General features: G+C 45.8%; 2 protein-coding genes across 4 annotated transcripts in view; one reads left to right on the top strand and one right to left on the bottom strand.

The window, feature by feature from the left end:
• Positions 1–17739, top strand: part of SYT12 (synaptotagmin 12) — a 47807-nt gene extending 30068 nt beyond the window's left edge. The window contains exons 7-8 of the mRNA XM_075567649.1: positions 6418–6551; positions 15068–17739. Coding sequence (XP_075423764.1) covers positions 6418–6551; positions 15068–15241 — 308 coding nt within the window. The 3' untranslated portion in view covers positions 15242–17739. The remainder of the gene's footprint in view (positions 1–6417; positions 6552–15067) is intronic.
• A 3432-nt stretch (positions 17740–21171) lies between these two features.
• IGHMBP2 (immunoglobulin mu DNA binding protein 2) overlaps positions 21172–24495 on the bottom strand; it is a 31569-nt gene continuing 28245 nt past the window's right edge. For all 3 annotated transcript variants that reach the window (XM_075567647.1, XM_075567644.1, XM_075567645.1), the window contains 2 exons: positions 23610–23794; positions 21172–21418 (listed from right to left, as the gene is read on the bottom strand). In XM_075567647.1, coding sequence (XP_075423762.1) covers positions 21227–21418; positions 23610–23794 — 377 coding nt within the window. In that variant the 3' untranslated portion in view covers positions 21172–21226. The remainder of the gene's footprint in view (positions 21419–23609; positions 23795–24495) is intronic.

Here is a 24495-nt window from a genome sequence, read left to right as displayed (position 1 = left end):
CAGAAAATTTAAAGGGTTGTAGGCTTAGGAACCACCTGGTCACTCTAGCATTCTTTTCCCTGTTTTGACACATCCAGGTAAGGGGTGCATGATCTGTGACCAACCGGAATTTTCTCCCCAACAGGTAGTATTTGAGCGTCTCTACAGCACACTTTATTGCGAGACACTCTTTCTCTACTATGGAGTAATTTTTCTCCTGGGGATTTAGTTTCCTACTTAAATAAAGGATGGGGTGCTCCTCACCTTGAGACTCCTGGGAGAGTACCGCCCCCAGCCCTACCTCAGATGCGTCGGTTTGGACTACGAACTCTTTGGAGAAGTCAGGTGTGACCAACACTGGTTGGGCACAGAGAGCTTCTTTCAGGCTTCTAAAGGCCTGTTCGGTTTCGGGGGACCACTTTACCATTAGCGGTCCTCTTGCTTTTGTGAGGTCAGTTAGTGGGGTTGCCTTAGTTGCAAAATTGGGAATAAACCTTCTATAGTACCCAATTAACCCCAAAAAGGTCCTTACTTGTTTTTTTGTAACTGGCCTTGGCCAATTTTGTATCGCCTCCACTTTGAGTGTTTGGGGTTTGAGTAAACCTCTGCCAATAGAATATCCCAGATACTTGGCCTCCTCCAGACCAATAGTGCATTTAGCGGGGTTAGCAGTTAGTCCAGCAGACCGGACTGCGTCAAGCACAGCTTGGACCTTTGGAAGGTGGGATTGCCAATCTTCACTATGGATTACCACATCATCCAGGTAGGCGGCAGCATACCGAGCATGTGGTTTTAAAATTTTATCCATCATTCTTTGGAATGTGGCGGGAGCTCCATGTAAGCCAAAAGGCAACACCTTATACTGAAAGAGGCCGTCTGGGGTTGAGAAGGCTGTCTTTTCTTTTGCCCTTTCTGTGAGGGGAACCTGCCAGTACCCTTTTGTTAGGTCTAGGGTTGTGAGATATCGGGCTTTGCCCAGTCTCTCTACAAGTTCATCTACCCTGGGCATAGGATAAGTATCAAATTTTGACACCGCGTTTAGTTTCCGGTAGTCATTACAAAACCTTGTTGTACCATCTGGCTTTGGGACTAAGACTATAGGGCTGTTCCACCCACTTTGGGATTCCTCAATTACACCTAGTTTTAGCATTTTTTTAACCTCTAAACTTATAGCCTTTCTTTTGGCCTCTGGGATTCGGTACGGTTTAAGGTTAACTCGGACCCCCGGTTCAGAGACTAGGTCATGTTCAATTACGCTAGTTCTACCTGGCCGTATAGAGAAGATTTCTTTGTTTCTTTTCACTAAATTCTGAACCTCTCGTTTCTGATGAACAGACAGGGTTTCAGCTATGCTAACCTCTGGGTCAGTTTCTTGATTCTCTGACGGACCTGGGGGTACTAGGGTTAACAAGACTTCTCTATCTTTCCAGGGCTTGAGTAGGTTTATATGGTAAATTTGCTCAGGTTTCCTCCTACCTGGCTGTCTTACCTTATAATTTACTTCTCCCACTCTTTCCAAGACCTCATATGGGCCATTTAGCAAGGAATTTACTCTCCACGGTGGGAACCAGAACTAGTACCCTATCACCTGGAGAAAAAATTCTGACCCTAGCATCCTTATTATATGTATTCCTCTGTGCTTCTTGAGCTTTCTCCATGTGTTCCCTCACTATGGGTAGGACTGCAGCAATGCGGTCCTGCATCTGGGCAACATGCTCTATTACACTTCTGTAAGGGGTAACCTCGTGTTCCCAAGTCTCTTTGGCTATATCCAGTAAGCCCCTTGGGTGTCGGCCATACAATAGTTCAAACGGGGAGAAGCCTGTGGATGATTGGGGAACTTCCCTAATGGCAAATAACAGGTACGGTAACAAACAATCCCAGTTTTTCCCATCTTTATCAACCGCCCGCCGTAACATGCTCTTTAAGGTTTTATTGAACCTTTCCACTAAACCATCTGTTTGTGGATGATAGACTGAGGTTCTGAGATGCTTGATTTTTAGGAGTTTACATAGCTCTTTCGTTACTTGGGACATAAATGGTGTTCCCTGGTCAGATAGAATCTCTTTAGGAATCCCGACCCGGGAAAACAGAACTACTAACTCTTTTGCTATGTTTTTAGCTGAGGTGCTACGTAGGGGAACTGCCTCCGGATATCGGGTGGCATAATCTAATATTACCAATATATGCTGATGTCCCCTAGCAGACTTTATTAGGGGTCCTACTAGATCCATAGCAATCCGGTCAAATGGTACCTCTATTATGGGAAGGGGTACCAATGGGCTGCAGTACGCCTTGAACGGGGCGGTGATCTGACATTCTGGGCATGAGGAACAATAATTCGTAATTTCTGCCAGAACCCCAGGCCAATAGAAGCTTCGGAGAACCTTTTCTTTTGTCTTTTCCACCCCTAGGTGTCCCCCCAATGGATGACTATGTGCGAGGTGTAATACTACGTTACGGAATGTCCGTGGTACCAACAATTGTTTAGTTGTAACTGATTTCCTTTTATCAACCCGATATACTAGGTCGTTCTCTACCTCGAAGTAGGGGTAAGCAAGTGACCTATCTGGTTGGCCAGGAGTACTATTCTGGTCCCGTATATTTCCCCTTGCTACCGCTAATGTGGGGTCCTCCCACTGGGCCTTCTTAAAACTCCCAGGATTGACCTCTAGGTCAGCGAGGGTCTTATCCGGTTCTGGGGTGGTAAGTGTCTGCTCAACATCTTGATTTGGGGTATTCCCTACCAAAGTAGTGATGGGGAAGGGAATTTTACAGCACTCCTCCTTTTCCCCCTTCTTATTTGGGCCCTCGTCAACCTCCATTTCTGAAAAAGGGAAAGGATTTGTTTCTTCTAATACTTCGTTATGGTCCGCTATTGAACTCTGGGCGCTATTCTGAGCGGGGGACCACATTTTTAGAAAATGGGGAAAGTCAGTCCCTATTAACACATCATGTGCCAGTTTGGGTACAATACCCACCTTGAAATCTAAAGAACCAAACTCTGTTTCAAAAAAAACATCAACAGTGGAATATTCATGATTATCCCCATGTATACAACAAATTGCCACTCTTTGTGAACTGTTTCCCTGTTTCTTCTTAATGGGCAAGAGGTATTCGGACACTAGTGTGACCATGCTCCCAGAGTCAAGAAGTGCCCGAACCCTCTTACCATTAACCTTTACAAATGCCCACAGATGGTTATTCAAGGGGTCCTCTGGGCTAGGGCCCATACATTGGGACAACAGCGAATAAGGTTCCACGCTGTTGCATTGCATGGGCTCATCATTTAGTGGGCAGATTTTTGCTGTGTGGCCCCTCTCATGACAATTTACACATTTAGGTACATAGTCTGTGTCCCACTTAGAGCCTTTTCCCGGCTCCCCATGTTGGCTATTGCCCTTAGTGTGCGAACCACTGTTGCTGGTGCTGCGTGAAGGTGGTCGCCGCTCTTCAGCGCCCCTTAACCCCGGTACCCTTTTACCGTCTCTGGAAGAGTCCTGGAACCTCGGGTAGTGGGGTTGCTCCACGACTGTGGGTTGCGGGTGCTCTTCTGCTGCATTGTACCTTTCTACGAGGGCCACAAGCTCATCCGCATTGTGGGGGTCACTCCGACTGACCCAACGGCGTAAGGCAGAGGGAAGTTTCCTCAAGAACTGGTCCATGACCAACCGTTCCACGATGTGGCTGGCTGAGTTGATCTCGGGTTGTAGCCACTTCCGGGCGAGGTGGATGAGGTCATACATCTGGCTTCGGGTGGCTTTATCCATCGTGAAGGACCATGCGTGAAACCTTTGGGCGCGAACAGCCGTGGTTACGCCGAGGCGGGCGAGGATCTCGAACTTCAATTTTGCATAGACGTTAGCTTCGGCTGGCTCTAGATCAAAGTAAGCCTTCTGGGGTTCGCCGCTTAGGAAGGGTGCGATTAGACCAGCCCACTCAGCTTCTGGCCATCCCTCTCTCTGTGCCGTGCGTTCAAACGTGAGAAGATAGGCTTCCACATCATCCGAGGGTCCCATCTTCTGAAGGTAGTGGCTTGCCCTGGTCATTTTCGGAACTGGGGCTGCCGCTGCCAGTGGAAGGTTACTGATAGTCCCCCTCAGGATCTCGAGTTCCTGCTGTAAGCCCTGAGCGAACCGCTGTTGCTCCTCTCTCAGCAAGCGGTTTGTCTCTTGCTGGTTTGCATTCGCGTTTTGCAGGGCTTCATTCGTCTGTTGCTGGTTTGCATTCGCCTGTTGCTGGTTGGCATTAATCTCTTGCTGGGCTATTAGCAGCTGTTGCTGGGCTGCATTCGTCTGCTGCTGGTTTGCATTAGTTTCTTGCTGGGCTATTAAGAGCTGTTGCTGGGTTTCATTCACGTCTTTCTGGGCAGCGACATTGCGTACCAGCGCACCCACCACGTCTTCCATCTTCTTTGCAGAGGATGAAAAAACTTTTTTTTTTTTTTTTTTTTTTCAAAGTTCTTCAACCCGCAGACCCCCTAGTGCTCTGCCCGCATTCTCCACCATATGTGACAAACGGCTTACTCCGGGGCTCCGTCGTTTGTCCGGGACTGTTTAGAACACGGTCTTTTAGGGTAGGTTAAATGATGAGGCGTCACGTACTGTTCCTTTAAACAGGCTATGCCTGGTTTATTCAGTCCCAGGCACTGAGACTGCCACAGTGCATACAACAGAAAACAGATCAAAACAAAAGCTGCTCACCTGAGCGATAACTTAACTTAGATATCCCTGACTCAGGGTTGGAAGTGGCTTTTCCACTTCCAACATCAAAACACGGTACTTTTGCAGTCTTACACAAATGAACAGAAAGATTGAACCTGTTTGGGGAAGAGGCTTCTCCCCTCTGTAGTTCGGCAGCCTTCCAGCCTCCTGGCTCTTGTGGGGAGACCAGAGCAAACAGGAAATCAGTCTTTCATACCTGATTCCTAATTAGCATGACAGGTGACAGAAATCAGGCAGCAGACAAACTCTGGTCTGGATCTCTCATCCCTCAGTTCCAGCGCTTGCCAAACTGTGGGATGGAGTGTATGTATTATAAGGCTGCACTCCCAGGCCAAACAGGATAGAAACTGTCTAGTATCCTGGGAGCCCTATATACGGAATTTATTACCATCCCCTGGTTTCTGTCACAATATATATATACTGTATATAGGAAACTGGTCGCAGTAAAAAAAAAAAAATATCACTTGTGAGCGCATCCAAATGTCTCAGACAGGTCTGCAGCCCTGCTTTTCCCCACTATCTCTTAGCAATACAGTGCTTCCACCGCAGCAAGGGATTCTGGGAAATGACATGCAAATGAGCACGCAGAGTCACCTTTTGCTTTATGTCCAGTTTAGCAGGGAACCCCTATAAGCGTATGCCTCTGCCCACCCTGGACGAGGCCTTAGCATACAGTGCTTCCACTGCAGCCAGGGATTCTGGGAAATGGCATGCAAATGAGCCCTCACTTGATCACAGGATACCAGCTGGAATGCCACATTATAAGCGACACATGGCTAACCATCAATCACAGCATGGTTTGGGTCAGCAGCTATGTTGTGGCGTTGCTCCTGGCATTTTCACAGCATCAAGGCTGGAAAGTTGATGAACGAGGGGGAAGGTTGCAAGTGACAAGGAAGGATGCTGCCCTTATTTTACTGGCTTATTCTTTATCCTGAAAATGCCAAAGCGCTGAAATATTTAATGTCTGCTGAACCATTGGGATCCCAGAGACAGCCCTGAACTGGTCCTGCTCCAGGCAATGCCCCCTGGTTCAAATAAAGAAAAATAGACGAAGGAAAATTGCTGTGATAGAAAATAAATAATTCATTACATTGAAAAAGTGCTTTAAGCCAGCGCAAAATAGGAGTATGTGAGTGCGTTCATATCCACCACATCAGGAGCATTTATCCACTCCTTTGTGTAGCATATTCTTTTATTAGCTGTATGTTGGAATCATTTGTGTTATTGTTAGAATAAAAATGTAGCATATTATTATGTGGTCATGTAGCAATGTACTGTACATTTGAATGTATCTAAACAAACCTCCATTAAAAGGAGCATTTTTTTTTTACGCAGCATTGATGTCGGGGGTCTCCGTAGCTGAACTCCATTAATTTCAGCTCCGGGGACCCCCTGCTTCCGGAGATACTGACCCCTGTAGGGGGCGCTTGTAGCCGCTCCGGCTCAGCTGGCTGCGTTTTAAAGTTTAAAGCTCCCGCGTCACACGGGCCAATAGGAAGCCGGACCTGGTGATGCCACTGCTTCCTATTGGCTCGCAGGGCGCGGGAGCTTGGAAACACCGCTATAATGTGAACGCTGCTATCCAAGCAGCAGCCAGCGCCCTTTCCAATTTGCCGCTGTAACCTGGAAATTGAACACAATAAGTCCTATATTACAGTACCAGTCTGTTCTGTTCTGAGCAGTCATTCAAGCTCTTCATTCATTGTCACAGACCCGTTTGTCAAGGTGTACCTCCTGCAGGACGGCAGGAAGATCAGCAAGAAGAAGACTGCCGTGAAAAGAGACGATAACAATCCGGTTTTTAATGAAGCAATGATATTCTCTGTGCCAGCAATAGTACTGCAGGTGAGTCGTGTGAATGATGTATATCCTTGCAATATTTTAAAAAGAAGCAAGCACCCCGTGTGGGCTTCCTGGAGGGTTACCATTTAAATCCCCTTTAAAAAAAAATCAGGATGTAATGCCGGTAACTGCACTGGTATCTCAGAAATGGGGGGATCCCTGGAGGGGAAATTGCTGCAGTTCTGTTTCAGAGCACCCCCCCACTTCCCCTGTTCTAATCCTGTTGGAAAAAAAAGCGTGTGTGTGGCGAGCACGCGCATTCTAAGTGAAACTTCTGTGTTTTGTCACTGAAATTGTAATTATACTCGCAAAAGTCTTTAATTCAATCAAAAACATCAAAATCAAATTACAATTTCAGTAACAAAACACAAAGAAGTTTCACTTAGAAAGTGCGTGCTCGGCAACGTGGTGAAGGTGTGTGTCACTGAGGTGTGTGTGTGTCACTGAGGTATGTGTGTGTCACGGAGGTGTGTGTGTCACTGAGGTATGTGTGTGTGGTGAAGGTGTGTGTCACGGTGGTATTTGTGTGTGTGTGTGTGTGTGGTGAAGGTGTGTGTCACTGTGGTATGTGTGTGTGTGGTGAAGGTGTGGCACTTAGGTATGTGTGTGTGTGGTGAAGGTGTGTGTCACTGAGGTATGTGTGTGTCACTGAGGTATGTGTGTGTGTGGTGAAGGTGTGTGTCACTGAGGTATGTGTGTGTGTGGTGAAGGTGTGTGTCACTGTGGTATGTGTGTGTGTGGTGAAGGTGTGTGTGTGTGGGGTGAAGGTGTGTGTCACTGAGGTATGTGTGTGTGTGGTGAAGGTGTGTGTCACTGAGGTATGTGTGTGTGTGGTGAAGGTGTGTGTCACTGAGGTATGTGTGTGTGTGGTGAAGGTGTGTGTCACTGAGGTATGTGTGTGTGTGTGTGTGAAGGTGTGTGTCACCGAGGTATGTGTGTGTGTGGTGAAGGTGTGTGTCACTGAGGTATGTGTGTGGTGAAGGTGTTGTGTGTCACTGTGGTGTGTGTGTGGTGAAGGTGTGTGTCACTGAGGTATGTGTGTGTGTGGTGAAGGTATGTGTCACTGAGTTATGTGTGTGTGTGGTGAAGGTGTGTGTCACTGAGGTCCCTGTATATAATGCAGTCCCCATGGAAGTACACACACACACACACACACACACACACACACACACACACACACACACACACACACACACACACACACACACACACACACACACACACACACACACACACACACACACACACACACACACACACACTGTATTCAGTTATGTGTGCATATTTACAGTATATATACTGTATATATGTGTGTACCTGCTGCACAGTATTGAGCAGCTCTGACAGAGATTAGAGACAATACCTTCCCCTGCTGCTGCCAGCCATTGTAAGGCCTTGTCCAGGGTGAAGCGAAGAGCGGAGCGAGCGGGCTGGCGCTCATGAGCAGTGACGTCACCTGCATGTAAGCAGGAGACCAACCTTGTCCTGCTATAGGAAATTTGCGAGCGCGGGGAGGGGGGGGGGGGACGTCAGTGGGACGGGGGGAGGGAATCTATTGCAGTAACACACACACATATATATTGATCGGGCGCTTTTCCTCTTTTTCTATATATATATACATATATATATATCTCCCCTCTCTCTCCCCCTCCCTCGCCCCTGCTTTCGCTCTCCCACTTCCCCCTTCCCTCTCTCTCTCTCCCCCTCCCTCTCTCTCTCCCCCTCCCTCTATCTCTCTCCCCCTCCCTCTCTCTCACCTCCCTCTCTCTCACCCCCCTCTCTCTCCCACCCCCCTTTCCCCCCATCTCTCTCTCGCCCCCATTGCTCTCTCCCCTGCTCTCCCACCCCCCCTGTGCTCTCTCTCTCCCGCCCCCCTGCCCCCTGTGCTCTCTCTCTCTCCCGTCCCCCCTGCGCTCTCGCTCCCTCCCCCGCACTCTCTCCCTCCCCCACCCTCCCCGACCCTCCAACCCTCCCCTCTATCTCCCCCCCCTCCCCTCTCTCTCCCCCTCTCCCCTCTCTCTCACCCGACCCCCCCCCTCTCTCTCTCCCCCCCATCCCTCCCCTCTCTTTCCTCTCTCTCCCCCCGACCCTCCCCCCTCTATCCCCCTTGACCCTCCCCCGTCTCTCCCCCCCGACCCTCCCCCTTCTCTCCCCCCCGACCCTCCCCTCTCTCTCCCCCCCGACCCTCCCCTCTCTCTCCCATGACCCTCCCCTCTCTCCCTCCCTTCCCTCCTCTCCTCTCTCTCCCTCCCTTCCCTCCTCTCCTCTCTCTCCCCCTTCCCTCCTCTCTTTCCCCCTTCTCTCCTTTCCCCTCTTTCTCCATTCCCCTCTCTCTCCCCCTTCTCTCCTTTCCCCTCTTTCTCCATTCCTCTCTCTCTCCTTTCCCCTCTCTCTCCCCCTTCTTTTCTTTCCCCCCTCTCTCCCCCACGACCCTCCCCCCTCACCCCCGACCCTCGCCTCTCTCTCCCCGACCCTCCCCTCTCTCCCCCCTTTCCCTCCTCTCTCTCCCCCTTCCCTCCTTTCTCTCCCCCTTCCCTCCTCTCTCTCCCCCTTCTCTCCTTTCCCCTCTTTCTCCATTCCTCTCTTTCTCCTTTCCCCTCCCTCTCCCCCTTCTTTTCTTTCCCCCCTCTCTCCCCCACGACCCTCCCCCCTCTCCCCCCGACCCTCACCTCTCTCTCCCCCGACCCTCCCCTCTCTCCCCCCCTTCCCTCCTCTCTCTCCCCTTCCCTCCTCTCTCTCCCCCTTCCCTCCTCTCTCTCCCCTTTCTCTGCTTTCCCCTCTTTCTCCATTCCTCTCTCTCTCCTTTCCCCTCTCTCTCCCCCTTCTCTCCTTTCCCCTCTCTCTCCCCCTTCTTTCCTTTCCCCTCTCTCCCCCCCATCCCCCCTCACTCCGTTTGCCCCACCACCACTCCGTTTGCCCCCCCCACCACCCTGTTTGCCCACCACCCTGTTTGCCCCCCCACCACTCTGTTTACCCCCACCCCCCACACCACCACTGTGTTTTACCCCCCCCTCACACCACCACTTCGTTTTACCCCCCCCCCCCCGTGAAGAAAATGGGCGTAATCAGCGTATTAATAAAGGCAGTGTGCTCAGCTGGTTACCCCTATTTCGTATTGGGGATGAAGGGGTTAATTTTTCATGCACTGTACATGTCTTATTTCTCCCTCTGTCCCTTGTTGTCCCCATTTAGCAGGATGAAGTTTCGTGTCAGAGGACAGCAAGCAATGCAATGCAATACAATGCAATACATGCTCCCAATGCAATGCAATACAATACAATACATGCTCCCAATGCAATGCAATGCAATACATGCTCCCAATGCAATGCAATACAATACAATACATGCTCCCAATGCAATGCAATGCAATACATGCTCCCAATGCAATGCAATACATGCTCCCAATGCAATGCAATACAATGCAATACATGCTCCCAATCCAATGCAATACAATACAATACATGCTCCCAATGCAATGCAATGCAATACATGCTCCCAATGCAATGCAATACAATACATGCTCCCAATGCAATGCAATACAATACAATACATGCTCCCAATGCAATGCAATACATGCTCCCAATGCAATGCAATACATGCTCCCAATGCAATGCAATACAATGCAATACATGCTCCCAATGCAATGCAATACAATGCAATACATGCTCCCAATGCAATGCAATACAATACAATACATGCTCCCAATGCAATGCAATACATACTCCCAATGCAATGCAATACAATACAATACATGCTCCCAATACAATGCAATTCATGCTCCCAATGCAATGCAATACAATACAATACATGCCCCCAATACAATGTGTGTGGCCAGTGTGAGCGAGCGCCTGCGCATGCTCGGCGCTTAGATGATTGCAGAGCAAGCAAATTTGATTTTGCCGCTCGCACGTGTGTCACGTGAGCAGTTCGCCCAAAGATGGCTTCATCCGCGCGCGGCAATGGCCGTTTCTGCGCGTGCGCACTTGGAGATGGCCGCATGCGCAGGCAGGAGGAAGGCGCTACCGGCTTCTGCGCATGTGTGGAGAGGAAGGCGTCACGTCTGTAACACACTTCCATCACCATGAAAGAGATTTTTGCCAGCAAATAAGGGGGCGTTGGTTAGGTAATAGCTGCTTTAAAATTAAGTTAAGATGACATTACAACAAATGATCTAACTATTGCTACGCTGTAACTATCTTTAGACATCTTTTCTGGAACAGATAAGATATGAGACCATGTGTATTTGCTTGACTCCAGGTCCTAATGAGAGCAAGAGCGTGAGAACCCAGAAGCACAGTGTTCCTTGACAAAATGCAATGCTTGTGCCTCTGTCATGCATATCTCCTGGCCTCGCTCAGTGAGAATCTTCACTTTGGCAGGATATGAAAGAGAAAATTACATGTTTTGCTGTTTTGAAGCATTGAACAGACTTGTGAAAATTCCCTTCTAATTCTTGGTCCTTTAACAGAGATTTCGGACAGCTGGTGATAAGCTCTCAAGACTGTAAACTTGTCTGAGAAGTTTGGAATTTGATAATATGCCTTGGTCTGGTGCGAGTAGGCAAGACATTTATTTCAGGGCAAATCCTCTCTGTGCCTTCCAGTGCAAGAAGAAGACATATATCAACTGCAGAAGATCTGGTAGTTTAGTAGAGACACTCCAGAAATTCTTTGGCTTCATAGTAAGATTATTTTGATGGATCTATTTTTATTTTAAGATCATCTACCTTAGCCATTCACATGGGATTTTGGCGTTTCAACAGATACAACCTGCAAAGGTCATCTAGATCTAGGTCATCTAGATCAAAATGGCATTGATTAAGGTCAGAGAACCTGGATTTATGCTGCGTTAGTTGGTTTTGAAACTCAGAAGTATCCTTTCTTAATAATGAGAAATTATTTTTAAGCATAGACTAAATAGATTGAGATACTTGCTTAACCATGGCTTGGTCCAGAGGAGATGTAGCCAGTTCAGTGGTTTCCCTTCGTTTAGAAGTGCCCTCTCTTTTTCTCTTTATCCTTATGCAAAGATTTAGATGGCACTGTGGGGTGGTTGGGAGGCACAGACATTTCTATAATCAGCGTTCCTGAGACCAGTAAAGTTAGACGGAGAATAGCAGCATACCAAAGTTATATTAAAGAGAAGATCCACTTCTTAATATCACTTGTTCCAACATGTATATCTTGTAATAATGGGATCCACAATATCCAGACCTCTTCCAGTGCTTACAACAATGACATGCTTTTATATAAAGTATGTTTCTTTAAATGGTGAGCAGTACTAATGAGAGGCAGAAAATAGTGTACTTAGGAGCTGATCGGGCCATTTTCGGTACAATTGGAATCGACCCCTTAAAGCCAAGCATTGAAAACTGCGGGATGCAGCAGTGGTATATCGTAGACAGGAGACCTCCTTTTTAGAATTGTCAGGTTGCAAAGATGCAGAGTTATGCGGTGTGCTGTTTTGGGGCTAAGTTTTGAGACCCGTCACAAAACTTCCCACACTTACCTACATCTCTTAGGGTTTTCATCAATGGTTTTAGACATGAAAGGTCTCACCCTATAGAGTCCCACAGTTGCAGGTACTCAACTCTTGGCACATAAAACAATCCTTCTTCCACTCTGTCAGCAGTTGTCCAGGTAGGTATCTCCCCATGGCCAGCAGCACTTTAGGAAAGCAGATCCCATCCACACAATCGGCACCGTGGATCCGAATACTGAAAGAGCTTTACTTGCTGTATTTTAGGGCGATTTAAATAAAATGATTGATTGTCCCCAAATGTATGTCTGTTGGTATAACTTATTGGCGGTTTGTGATAACTGAACACAGATCATGTCATGAGGCCTACAGTATATGGAGGCCATGTGGATGTTCCAGGGGAGACCCTGAGAACGAACTTAAAGTCTGATGCGTTGAGGCTTCAAACAAATAAAATAACTAGGGACTTTATACTCATGCAGCAAGTTTCTTCTATAGAAACCCTTAGTTATACATGTATGTTAGGAGATGTCAGTGGGTCTTGTTCAGAACTCAGAGCTGCATTGTCCATCTTCGGTGGGCACCTCCTGGAAGACTCTCTCAGAACTCTTTTCTTAACATTAATCACCTTGTTTCTGTACTAAAGCTAATAAAGTTACTTTCCCAACAACGTATTACTCATAAAACCATGCACATTGTTACAAACAATTCTATTTGTTCCTGGATCTTTCCTGCCACTGATTTTTAGGTTACTGATCTGTAATTTCCTGCGTGTGATCTATGCCCATTCTTAAGGCATCACATGTATTTTACTACAGTCTTGTGTTAATGTACTGATAGTACTGATAGTAATAGAATGATTGCAGATTTAATATAATGGTCTAGCTGTGACTGGACTGAGCTCCTGAAGAACACTTAAGTAAATGCCATTAGATCCTGGTAATTTATCCAATTAATTTTATTTCCAGCATCTCTTAGGCCTCGTTCAGGGTGCCAGAGGCAGGAGTTGGAGGGCGGGCGTTCGGGAGGGCGGGCGGCAGTCTGCTGGGCGATGTGTGTTCATCCTCCCAGCAGACTTTTTCAGGAGTTGAGGAGGCGGGGAGGGGGCGGGGCTACAGACAGCAGCTTAGGGATTGGTGTTGCTGTCTTGAAATCATTCTCAAGAATGATTTGATTGGCTGCCGAGGTACCAGTGATGCTGCTGCAGCTTCAAAAAACAACTTGGGTTGTTATTGAAACTGTAGCCAGCGTCAACTTCCCGGAGACAGGGCAGCTGCTACCCTGACAACCACAATTCACTTTACATACATTGTTTCGGAATGCCGCCCTCACGTAAGCACGCCCTCCCTCCGAAGCCTGCACCCTGAGCGAGGCCTAACACTCTCTAGAGTTTCCACCAGAGCCCCCCTCCAAGCGTGTCTGCGGCCTTGCGAGCCCCCCTCCTCTTTTACACCTTCTCGCTCTCACCCCCCTCTAGTCATGTATCTCTCCCCTCTCTCACACTTTCTCACTCCTGCCTCTTACACCCCTTCCTCTTACACCCCACCTCTCACTCATTTCCCCCCTCCTTCCTTGCCACATACTGTACACACAATTCCCGCCCCCACACATGCACACACAAATACATACAATTCCACACTCACACAATAAATACAATAACACCTTCCCCCCCACACACACAAAATACAATAACACACACCTTGCATTGGAGGTGGTCTCATTCGGACCTCTGGTGCTGTGCTGGATGCTGGGTCCCACTTCCAATGAGCATTGTATGGGGAGAGGCAGGCCCGGCCCGAGAGGCCAGTAACAGCTGGGGAGAACTGGGGCCTGGCGGCAATCAAAGGTCCGGCGGCTGGACTATGAAGTTAGGCCAGATACAACTTCCAGCACCATCCGGCAGGCATGCCTCGCATCCACCGGGCCCGGGACAGCTGTCCTGACTCCCCCCCCCTATCGGCAGCCCTGCGTGTACTCTACTAATACCCATATATAACATACTGGCTCACACACAGGCAACACCTTGCTTGTTGTTCTTTAAATGGTTGCCTACTGTACTTAGTTAATGACTTGAGTCAACCTTGTCTGCCGCTATTCTGCAAACTTTCCCCTCTCAAGCCAAAGAGGTCTGCAATAAATTCTCTTTTGTAACCATTTGGATTATACTTGGACAAATATTACTTTTACTGTCTATTCCTGCTCTTTCTTTCTTGTTTTGTTTGGCTAACCGCCCAAACCTTTGTTGCCGTGTGTGTAATTCTAAAGTGATGACGGTTTCTAGTCTCTAGCTGTGCCTGACAGTCCATCACACACATTTAGGTTTGGCTACTTCATACTTATCATCTGCGCGGAGTTAGGTATGTTTCTTTTACAATGAATTCCAGATAGAACGTGTACACCTCCCATATTCATTTAAAGACCCACCATTTATTATTTCCATATTTTCCTCGTATGTGTGGATGAAACCGCTTCCAACTTCACATTGCAAAGCCAGTGTAACCAGCCTCACATGGAGGAGACCCAAAAAGTTGAAATAGCTGTCTGTGAGTAGGCTTACTGGCTCTGCACTTCTTTAACCCACGCTGTGCTGTAAAGCTGTGTAATGCGGCAGGCATAAGCTTATAGGGGTCCATGTTAAAATGGGCATGAAGCAAAAGGTGACACTGTGTGCTCGTTTGCATGTCATTACCCAGAATCCCTGGCTGCAGCGGAAGCACAGTATGCTAAGAGATAATGGGGAAAGGCAGGGTTGCAGACCCGTCTGAGACGTGAATGTGCTCACAAGGGGTACTTTTATTTACTATCTTTCCTCAAAATAATGAATCCCATTTTCATCCATGTGATCTGTCCTGTACTCGTGGAATATCTGCCTTTCACCAGACCCCCAGTAAGTCCTTTTGGTCTCCATCACCATACACATACATTACATCTTCTTGCAGTCCCATAGCACAGCTGCTGTGTTTTTTGTGAAACAAAGTGCAACGTACAGTGTCACAATGTGTCCTTATCCAATGTCATCGCATTATTACGTCTCTTTTCAGGAATTATCTCTGAGGATTACAGTAGCCGAAAACTGTGAGGATGGAAGAACAGAGAATATTGGACATGTTATCATTGGCCCAACCGCAACTGGGATGGGCATGACCCACTGGAACCAGATGTTAGCCACCTTAAGGAAGCCAGTTTCTTTGTGGCACCAGGTTCGACAAAATTAGTGTCCTATATCTTCATTTTGTGTAAATATTTTGCATGGGACCTAACAATTCCTCCAACATCCTAATATTTTGAGCAGGTGAAATACTCTACGGTACAAGCTCCTCTGTTTCTTATCATGCTGTCTTGTAAGCCTCTTGATTGACATATGTTCCTCATTTGGGGCTTTACCTTGCAGAAGGAAAAAGGAATATGTTATTACATATCACCGAATGCTGGTTTGCTTTTCTACTTAAAAGATTTTGAATGCCAATTATACTACTTCAAATGGTTTAAAAAGTATATGTTTCTTAAATGTGCGAAAACACGATCTGTCAAAACACGCCTGCAAAAAGCCAAAACGCTCAAACTTAGACATATTCTTATTAAGAGCTCCGGATACCGTGTTTTATATTGCTTCTCTTAATATTGCAGTTGAGGTTAAAAAAAAAAAAAGCGACATAGATCCATTGAGTTCAACCTCAAACAAAAGGGGGTGAAACACTTTATGTCCTTATAAAAATATTATATTCACGAATATAAATGCAATGTTTCTAAGCTAAAAACGCAATCTGCCTGTGGTCACCATGTTTGGCACACCCCTTGACAATTGTATTTTTAAAGCAGTTATCTGTTGTCTTCTAAAATGTACTTACTATATCTGCTAACTAGAGGGGCGATCCACCAACGGTTAACCCGGCCAATCCGGCGTTAATAACTTCCATTGACTTGAATGGGAATCCCCCTCACCCCCCTGAATCTCCAAAGACAGGTAATGCCATATTTGTACTGTTCTCGTGATTTTATTATGCACTTATACGGGATTTTGCACAGTAGTGTGAAAACGTGCAGGAGAGAATGCTTCACGGTGACAGTAGTTCGAGTGCACAGTGGAACACCTTCATATGGATTATCACCTGATCCAACGCGTTTTACCAGTGTTGACTCAATTCTACATTGACTTTTTACTTGACATGTTCCATGCACAGACAATATAATGGGAGCCGCTCTGTGTAGTGATGGAAAATCACGTATTAGAACCCAATTAGCCCTTTTGCAGTCACTGATCTCCCAGCATCGGCTTCGCTTGTGTAGTCATCATTGGGTCTCATTCTGCCCCTTCCCCCCCCCCCCCAACGTGCCGCAGACTGCGCCAGTCAGTGCATGTTTCGGAGTGTGTTATTGCACTCAACTTTTAGTGCAAGCAACACGTTGGCAGCGCAACCAAAATATGTGTTTAACCATTTGTTTAGCGGTGTTCATGTAAAATGTCACTGCAGTTGAGGACAGTGTGTTGTCACAAGGATTGTTAAAACTGATCTGCCATTGGTTGTTGGATATTTTGACCAAATCTTGAATGCTTTCATGGTTCAGCTACAGTTGTAGCTACCACCCTGGTCACAGCACCAGAGAATTAACACTGCGGGGATATGCCATTCGGAACCATGGACCCCCAGCAGCGCGATCGTAGCAGGCTCGGTCTCCGGCGTCCCGGCCTTTTGGTTCTTCGACCGCTGCGCCGGAGACGGCGAGTCTTAATACATCTGTAGCATTGCTTTATAAAAAGTCTTTCTCCAAATCTTTATACACTCAAGACTTTTTTTTTAACATTTTAATTTCACGACTTTACGGGAAATTCTCCAGTTCCTGCTATTTTCCATTGTTACGCAATGGAAGACCCGTCAACTCTCACAGATTACAGAGCCACGCTCACTCATTTTTAGCATCAGTGTTTCATAGACCTCCATGGAATCTCACTGATAAGGATCAGTACATTTCCATTCAACTGTCCTGAACCCCCAAATCTCATTGCTGCCCTTGGAGGTCGACATCTCCGCAATAGCAGATTGTAATTCTAATAAAAGTGTAGCAGCTTTTGGAGAATTCACAGTGTTGCAAAATTCCATTCAATTCTGCCTATCCCCTTTGCGTCACAGCTCCCCTATTACTGATATTTTCTAATAATCTTGAATATTTTTTTGAAAAGTTTCACCTATTTTGCCTACGGGTTCAGACCACGATAAGGGGGTTTGCTATAGGGTTTGGGCACGGTGTGTAACGTTTTATGACCGTTGTAAGTGCCAATCAAGAAATGCCAAAATGTACCTGTTTCGCAGCATCTGGCGCATTGCTTGCACATCTCTATGTTTTCTCGTGGGAGAAAACACTTCCAGGCTCATTAGAATGTTCCACTCATTGTGTATAAGCCCTCTAACGGCCAGAAGTGCCTTCAGTCTACTGCTTTGCGGGCCCCTCTGGCAGAGAAAGTGTTAGTACTAATCTATAAAATGAATCTTTCTTTATCCTTCTCTATCCTGTGAATCTGCATTAGAGTTCTAAATGGAAAACCATAATCAATGATGAGTGAATAAAAACAAACAAACAAAGCAATAATTGTTTTCCAAATGATTGATGTACATAAACTGTTTAAACTTTGTTATTGCTTACAGACCCTTTCTAAATAATGTAATAAAGATATACATTGTTTAATGTAACTGATTAAAATGATTGGTAAGGTAAATGACTGGGCTTTCTGTTATGATTTCTTAAATACTTATATGAATAAATGTCTTGAAAGAAAGAGGCAAGATATGGAAAGTTTGTTTTAATTAAAAGAAAACAGTTTATTGTTTTGCTACCTTTAATGAATAAATAAAAAAAAATATGTTACTCAAGGCTATTAAAAAGACAACATAATATAAATATTTGTTACATTTGTATATGTCATAAGAACACACTATACAGGCAGTCCTCGGTTATCCGCCGTAATCCACCACGCAAACCGCCATCGGATAGCAAAACTTCGGATTGCTGATCTAATGTTAATCCGTGGCGTGAGCGTCGGATGATCCGTTCCGACATTGGATGATGCGTTCCGCAGAATGCATTATTCAGCGCCGGATAACGGACCGAGGGATAGTGAGGACTATCTGTATACATGAACAGTTTGTGGCTAAACCCAGAGACAGAACTTTCTATCAGAGGTACAGTAGAAGACAGCAATTCTTTTATCTCACAGGAAATGGTTCTTGACGGATCTAATTTATGTAACCAAATTGGGTCTGGTTGTTTTTGCCATAAATATGGCCATAAGCCCAGGCATAGAGTTCCTTTTAAAACTCTCAAATATACATATATATTTTTAAACAAAATATCTAGGAAAGGAGTGAGTGCAAGAATACATAACACACTTAGGTCGCACTAGTAAAAACAGCTTAATGTAATATGGCACAAAAATGTAAAACACTGCCCGGAGCGCTGAAATCCTTGGCGGGTCCGTGAGGAATGGCGTCTTCTCAGAAACAAAACGCTGCATGCTGCAAAGCAACAGGCTGCACTGCCTGCACAGCTACAATACGGATCCCCACACAGGACAAAGTTACATCATATGCGTTTCGCAACACTCTGTTGCTTCATCAGGGAAGGATATATATAAATGTAATATTATTTACACAAATGTTGCATTCTAAATCTATTGGACAGGAATTCTTGTCAAAGATGCACAATATGGCCACCTGAGTCCGTTTAACTCCAGAGGTCAGCAGGAACCCAATGATGTTGAGATTTTCTATAGGTGACCCTGCTGGGGGAAATAAGTGTACCCGGATCTCTGAGTAAGGCCGAGCTCATGGTGGCGGCGTCGCTACGTGCGCACGCTTGCGTCCACTTCAAGGACTCTTACCTGATTGTCTAAGGTTGTTCCTCAAGTGCCCGCAGCGCTGAGCTCGTCGTCGCAGCTACATTTTGCCGCCATAATAGAAATGTAAATTGCGGGCTGCAGTCGTGCGACGTTAGCGTCACATGAGCTGGTTCAGCCACTGAGGGCGAACCAGCTACGTGACACGTTCACCACGCCCCCGATCGCCGCAACCCATCTCCCACATCTAGCGTATGCATCGCTGGGGCTGGAGTGTGCATGGGGGCGCGCACTGAAGTGCGCACCCGCGCCACCACCGTGAACTCGGGCTAAGGCACCTCAACTGGGAATCAAATGACATAGACAACCAATTTGATTTCTATTTCTTTTAATATCAAGAAACGTAAAAAATATTAAAGTATGTGTATGTGTTTATGTGAATGTTATGAGTATGCTTGCCAGACATTATGGATTCTGGATATTCTATCTTTCCATCTGTATGAAAACAGTTTATTAGCAATGCTAATTGCTGCAGCAGTTCAAGGATAGATGGCAACCGCTCCAAACATTTGGTTAATCAATATTCCTATTACATCATCATGGAAAAACATGGAGGATGCCGACAAATAACCCGGTTGTTTGTAGCGCTGCCCAAAACGGCTCTTTAGAGTGAAACTGACAATTGTTTACGCAAGTTGTTTGTCTGCCAACAGGCTATGGTAATTGTGGAGTTGTGACAAAAATTAAAAGGAGTTCAATTGAGATAATGTCTACTGTGGGATAATTGTGACCAGATGTCCCAGTTTCTCCAGACAAGTTCTTATTTTTTTGACGCATGACTATGTCCCGAATTGTATTTTTTCACTGTGTCTGTGGTATCTTACACTACCATGCCCGGACGTCCCATTACTCCATTGTATTCTGCTGCATTATGTTACCGGCCTGCGCAATGAGTGGTAAGTGTCGCCAAGACAATCACAAGGACCCAAGAAAGACATGGTCTCTATAAGCAAACTTCTGGTAACGCAGGGAAGCTTATTTGCGTCTCAGCCACGGAAGAGTCAGGACCCTGCATGCCACGGAACGATATCAGAATTTCATAGTGAACTTTCGTTTCTGTTTAATGGTCTTTGCCTTTATGTTAATTTTGTGGCAAGAGGTTGTTTCTCAAGCTTCCAAGGAAACAAATTGTTTGACAACCCTCCAAAATACTGGTGCACTACATACTGGTGGGTGAATGAACCAGGGAAAGTTTGTTACAATGATCCAGCTCTCTCTGTTAGGAATCTTGTGAACTCATGGAGGATTCCCCCACCCCCTCCCGAGGATAAAAAGGATGCCCCCACCCCCTCCCGAGGATAAAAAGGATGCCCCCACCCCCTCCCGAGGATACAAAGGATTCCCCCACCCCCTCCCGAGGATAAAAAGGATTCCCCCACCCCTTCCCGAGGATAAAAAGGATTCCCCCACCCCCTCCCGAGGATAAAAAGGATGCCCCCACCCCCTCCCGAGGATAAAAAAAGATTCCCCACCCCCTCCCGAGGATAAAAAGGATTCCCCCACCCCCTCCCGAGGATAAAAAGGATGCCCCCACCCCTCCCGAGGATAAAAAGGATGTCATAAATTGCCATCCCTGACGTAAACATTGGGATGCTGAACAGTTGGCTAACCAACAGCTTTCACCCGTCATCTCAGTTATCACGAACCAGGGAACAGTCTTGTCCATCTCTGTTGGGAACAAAAGACATCCTCATCTACCTATCCAATCATGAAGGAAGTTCCCACAGAGTTGAGGGCACAATAAAACGGGCAAACAGGATGGCATTCACTGGACGCCACAAAAGGTCGCCATACTTGGCATAGTTACCAACTCTTCTTATATATCAGGGAGACACCCTCATTTTTTGCTGAAAAATTAATTATTTTAGTCTTATTAATATAATATAAGTCTTCCTGAAAATAATTCCCTCATCCCAATGCAAGTCAATGGAGGTGTGAGAAAGCGGCTGCATTTTTATCCCAAATCTCCCTGAAATAAAGTTTCAAAATGTTGGCGAGTGTGTCTAAAGGTTCAAGTTCATGCACCTCAATGACTCCCTTATTAAGTGATAGATGTTTGACTTAAGGCTTAAAACATCCAAGATAGGTGCTCACTATTTTATATGGTTCATTTTACAAGACTGCAGACTTCCTACACCAGAACAATTGTTTACAAAAAAAAATAAGATGTTCTACATTTTTAACATTGCAATTTCAGATTTCTAAACTGCACATCAAATAAAAAAATGTCTTTAAAACAAACTCAATACAAAAATATAACCTCAGACGTGATATTTATTGAGTTTTTGATTCACACTTCGGATAAAACGTTTTATTTTTCCTTATTTTTAAGTTTTCTCTGGCTTGTTAATTCATTGATTTTCTTATCCAGTTTTCGATGTAAATGAGCCCTCTTTGTTGGATCTACTGATTTGTCTTTAGATCCACTTCCTGCATAAATAACACCTTCTCGACTGATCCGTGTACGTGCATCGGCTTTAGCTTTTTCACCACATCCGTGAACCTGGAAGAAATTAAATTATATGGAGTGAGTTTATAGAAAAAGCAAAACATAATAAAAAAAATAAAAAAACAGAAAAAAAACACCTCTCTCCCCCCCCAATATTCCCTTCTCTAGGAAATTTCCGTTCTGATCTCACCGATCTGCTTCCGTAACCCCAAACCCTGATCTTGCCACCTCTCTAATGGGGGGGGGGGGGGGCAGGTAGAGGGAAATAGAACACACAAGAAACAGCGTTATGGGAAGAAGGAGAAAGCAAGCGTTAAAACTTGGTCAATAGAATAAGACGACCAGAAGAGAGGGATGAGCTACCGAAACAAATACACGGGAGGAGCCGACCATGAAAATACATTCATATTTTAGAGTAACATATTAAAGCAATATTTCTGGCAGCAATAGGAAGTCAAAAATAAATACCTGTCATTAGAAATACAATGGATACAGAGTCCACTGGTGTCTGTCCTAAATGTTCGGGTTCTCTTCTCTCTCGTGTAATGCAGTAATAAGAAATCTTATGTACAAAGTATTCAAAAATTCTTAAAAAAAAAAAGGAAAGCTTATAAAAAAAACTAAGTGGAATTCTAAGGTTGTAAATAAGAAAGTAGGGTACTCTGTACCCACGAGCTGACCATTGGTTTAATATGTAGATGTGAAATGTATTATTCTCTGTTTTGTCATGTTTAACTGGGTTAACTTAATGAAATAATGCCCTGAGGGTCTCATTCTCAAAATGACAGTAGCAGATTCCCGATTACGGAAAAGGGGGAATCTGTGTGTCCACCTACGGGAATTCCTATTATTTCAGGTGGTGACTATCATCTCTGTGGTGTGAGCAACATCTCGATTGTGATAAAAATGAGGGGGTCCCCCTTCCACTGAGAGTCAGATGGATTATACTGTATGTTGCAGGATTTTCTCACTGACTTCAATGAAAAGGGGGATAGGGGGGTATTCGGAAGGGGAAAGATTGCGACAGGGGGGGTGGCGGGGGCACGGGCGTGACATCGCCTGTCTGGTTCGCCCTCATTGGCTGAACCGCCGGAGGGGCGTGACCAGCGCTCCGTCACCAGTTCTGAAGACAATTTTCTTGTTTTCAGAAAATCTGGTCGTGCATCGCGGTGGCAAATTGCACGCCAAGACAGCTAGTGGGGCCGGCCCCACTGAGGGGCGTTTCTTGTTCCTGTAGCGCACACCATAGCGCGCGCTGCAGCATGTACTGGGGACCTGGCCTGGGGACCCACGCAAAAGAAGGTGAAATGCAGAAGGAAAAGAAGGATTGATCATGCTGGTTACAGGATAAAGAGAGTATTCATTACCATCCAATCTCCGTTATTAACAGCACCGTGGCTGCACACCAATACAAATGCTAATCAATGTCTCCTATAATTTGCCAGCACAATCTTTGCTGCACACACGATTTATGATAGTGCTGTGGGATGCAGACGTGTGATGTGAATGCCAAGCTTTTTCATAACTGGAATACTACAATAGATACATTCCCCGTGTCACTATATGCTTATAAATCTATGGAAATTATTATATTGGTTGTAAATTCCCGTTTAAATAGATGTGACTTGTTAGGAAAATGCTCTGAAAAAATTGATAATAATTCTGCTTTGAAAAGTTGTTATAACTGCGGTCCATCTGTGTGGAGAACATGCATATAATACCATGTGCTTAAAACTGTTTCTACGTATCTGTTAAATATTCACACGGGAGAGAGAGAGAAATACTTGCAATGAGACAATTGCAGCTATGTTTTGAATATGAACTCGCTGGCAATGGAAGCAAACACAACTGACCACAAACATCTTCTGTACACAGTGGTACCCAACCCACGGTCACGACTAGCAAAGCACGAGGCGTCCTCTTGGTTTACTGTACACATCAATGGAATATTACTCAGTTATCCAAATAAACATAGCTTAATTAGGGTTTCCTGGGATGGGGTTAAGAACAGCTGTTCTGTGTGATGATTACATACAATGTGCTCATAAGCATCTGCACTCATTACACATGATTGGGTAGATCCCACTCGCATGGGACACTTAGGACCAGGTTTAGTAAGCAGTGCCATGCTATCTATAAGGCCCCTTAGAGTCCATGCAAGTGAGAAGGCTGGAAGGTGCCCTAGGACCCCTAATGTGTTGCAAGCCCCACTGGCAGCAAAGGGTTTAGTAAAGAGAATGATTACCTCGGGGATATGGTGACTCAGGCAGAACAGTTTCTTGCAGTGTACGCAGAAATCTCCCACGGTTACAACACTCGCTTTGCATTTAGTAAAACCGCACGTGCTGTCCGCTTTCACTGTAGCTGCAATTAATGCATCAAAACTCTCGGTATCTGAGCAAGCAGATCCAGCAGGACCATCGATTTTACCTGCAAATCACACAGAAAATACCATGGGACAATGTGTCACAATGACCCTTTCTAAAAGGACCATCTCACTGGGCGTTTTACTTTTCAAATAGTAGAAATAATCCAGGCTATACTATGCTCACATTTGTATGAACATAATGTTGGTGGATATAGGTAAATATATGGATACATGTATCAAAGTTTCCACCTCCGTGGCCATGGCACATAGTGGCATGACGTGTAGGACGTCAGGGGTGCGCAAACTTTTTTGTCTGCATCCCCCCGTTTGCGCCCCCCCCGCCCTTACCCTTACCTATTCTCCGGCAGCGGCGTTATTTGATGTTGCGTTGCCATTTGACCCCGCGTCACCAGAAGCCGCCGGAGAGAAAGTAAGAGACATACAGAGGCTTCGCACGCTTCCCCGGCAGTTTATTAAAAAATTTTGGGGAAGAGCGCGGGGCCTCAGTAAGTGCCACGCCTCCGCTCCCCATGGGGTACGTCACACGGCCCTCGTGGTGTACACCGTTATCCATAGGGAGCTGAAGGGGTTAAGTTAAAGCATCTGCCAGCGTTCGAAGGTGTTTTACGGAGTAGCAACGCTTGGTAATTATGGGCCATTGTATTTTATGGAGTCACTGAGAATAAAACTGTGATAACCTGGAATACATTGATTCTTAAGAATCACAGCGGTTGTTTGGTGACTGTCGGAATGGGTCAGCACC

Source organism: Ascaphus truei, chromosome 12, assembly GCF_040206685.1.
Source record: "Ascaphus truei isolate aAscTru1 chromosome 12, aAscTru1.hap1, whole genome shotgun sequence".
NCBI lineage: Eukaryota > Metazoa > Chordata > Amphibia > Anura > Ascaphidae > Ascaphus > Ascaphus truei.
This window is presented reverse-complemented; position numbering and strand designations above follow the sequence as displayed.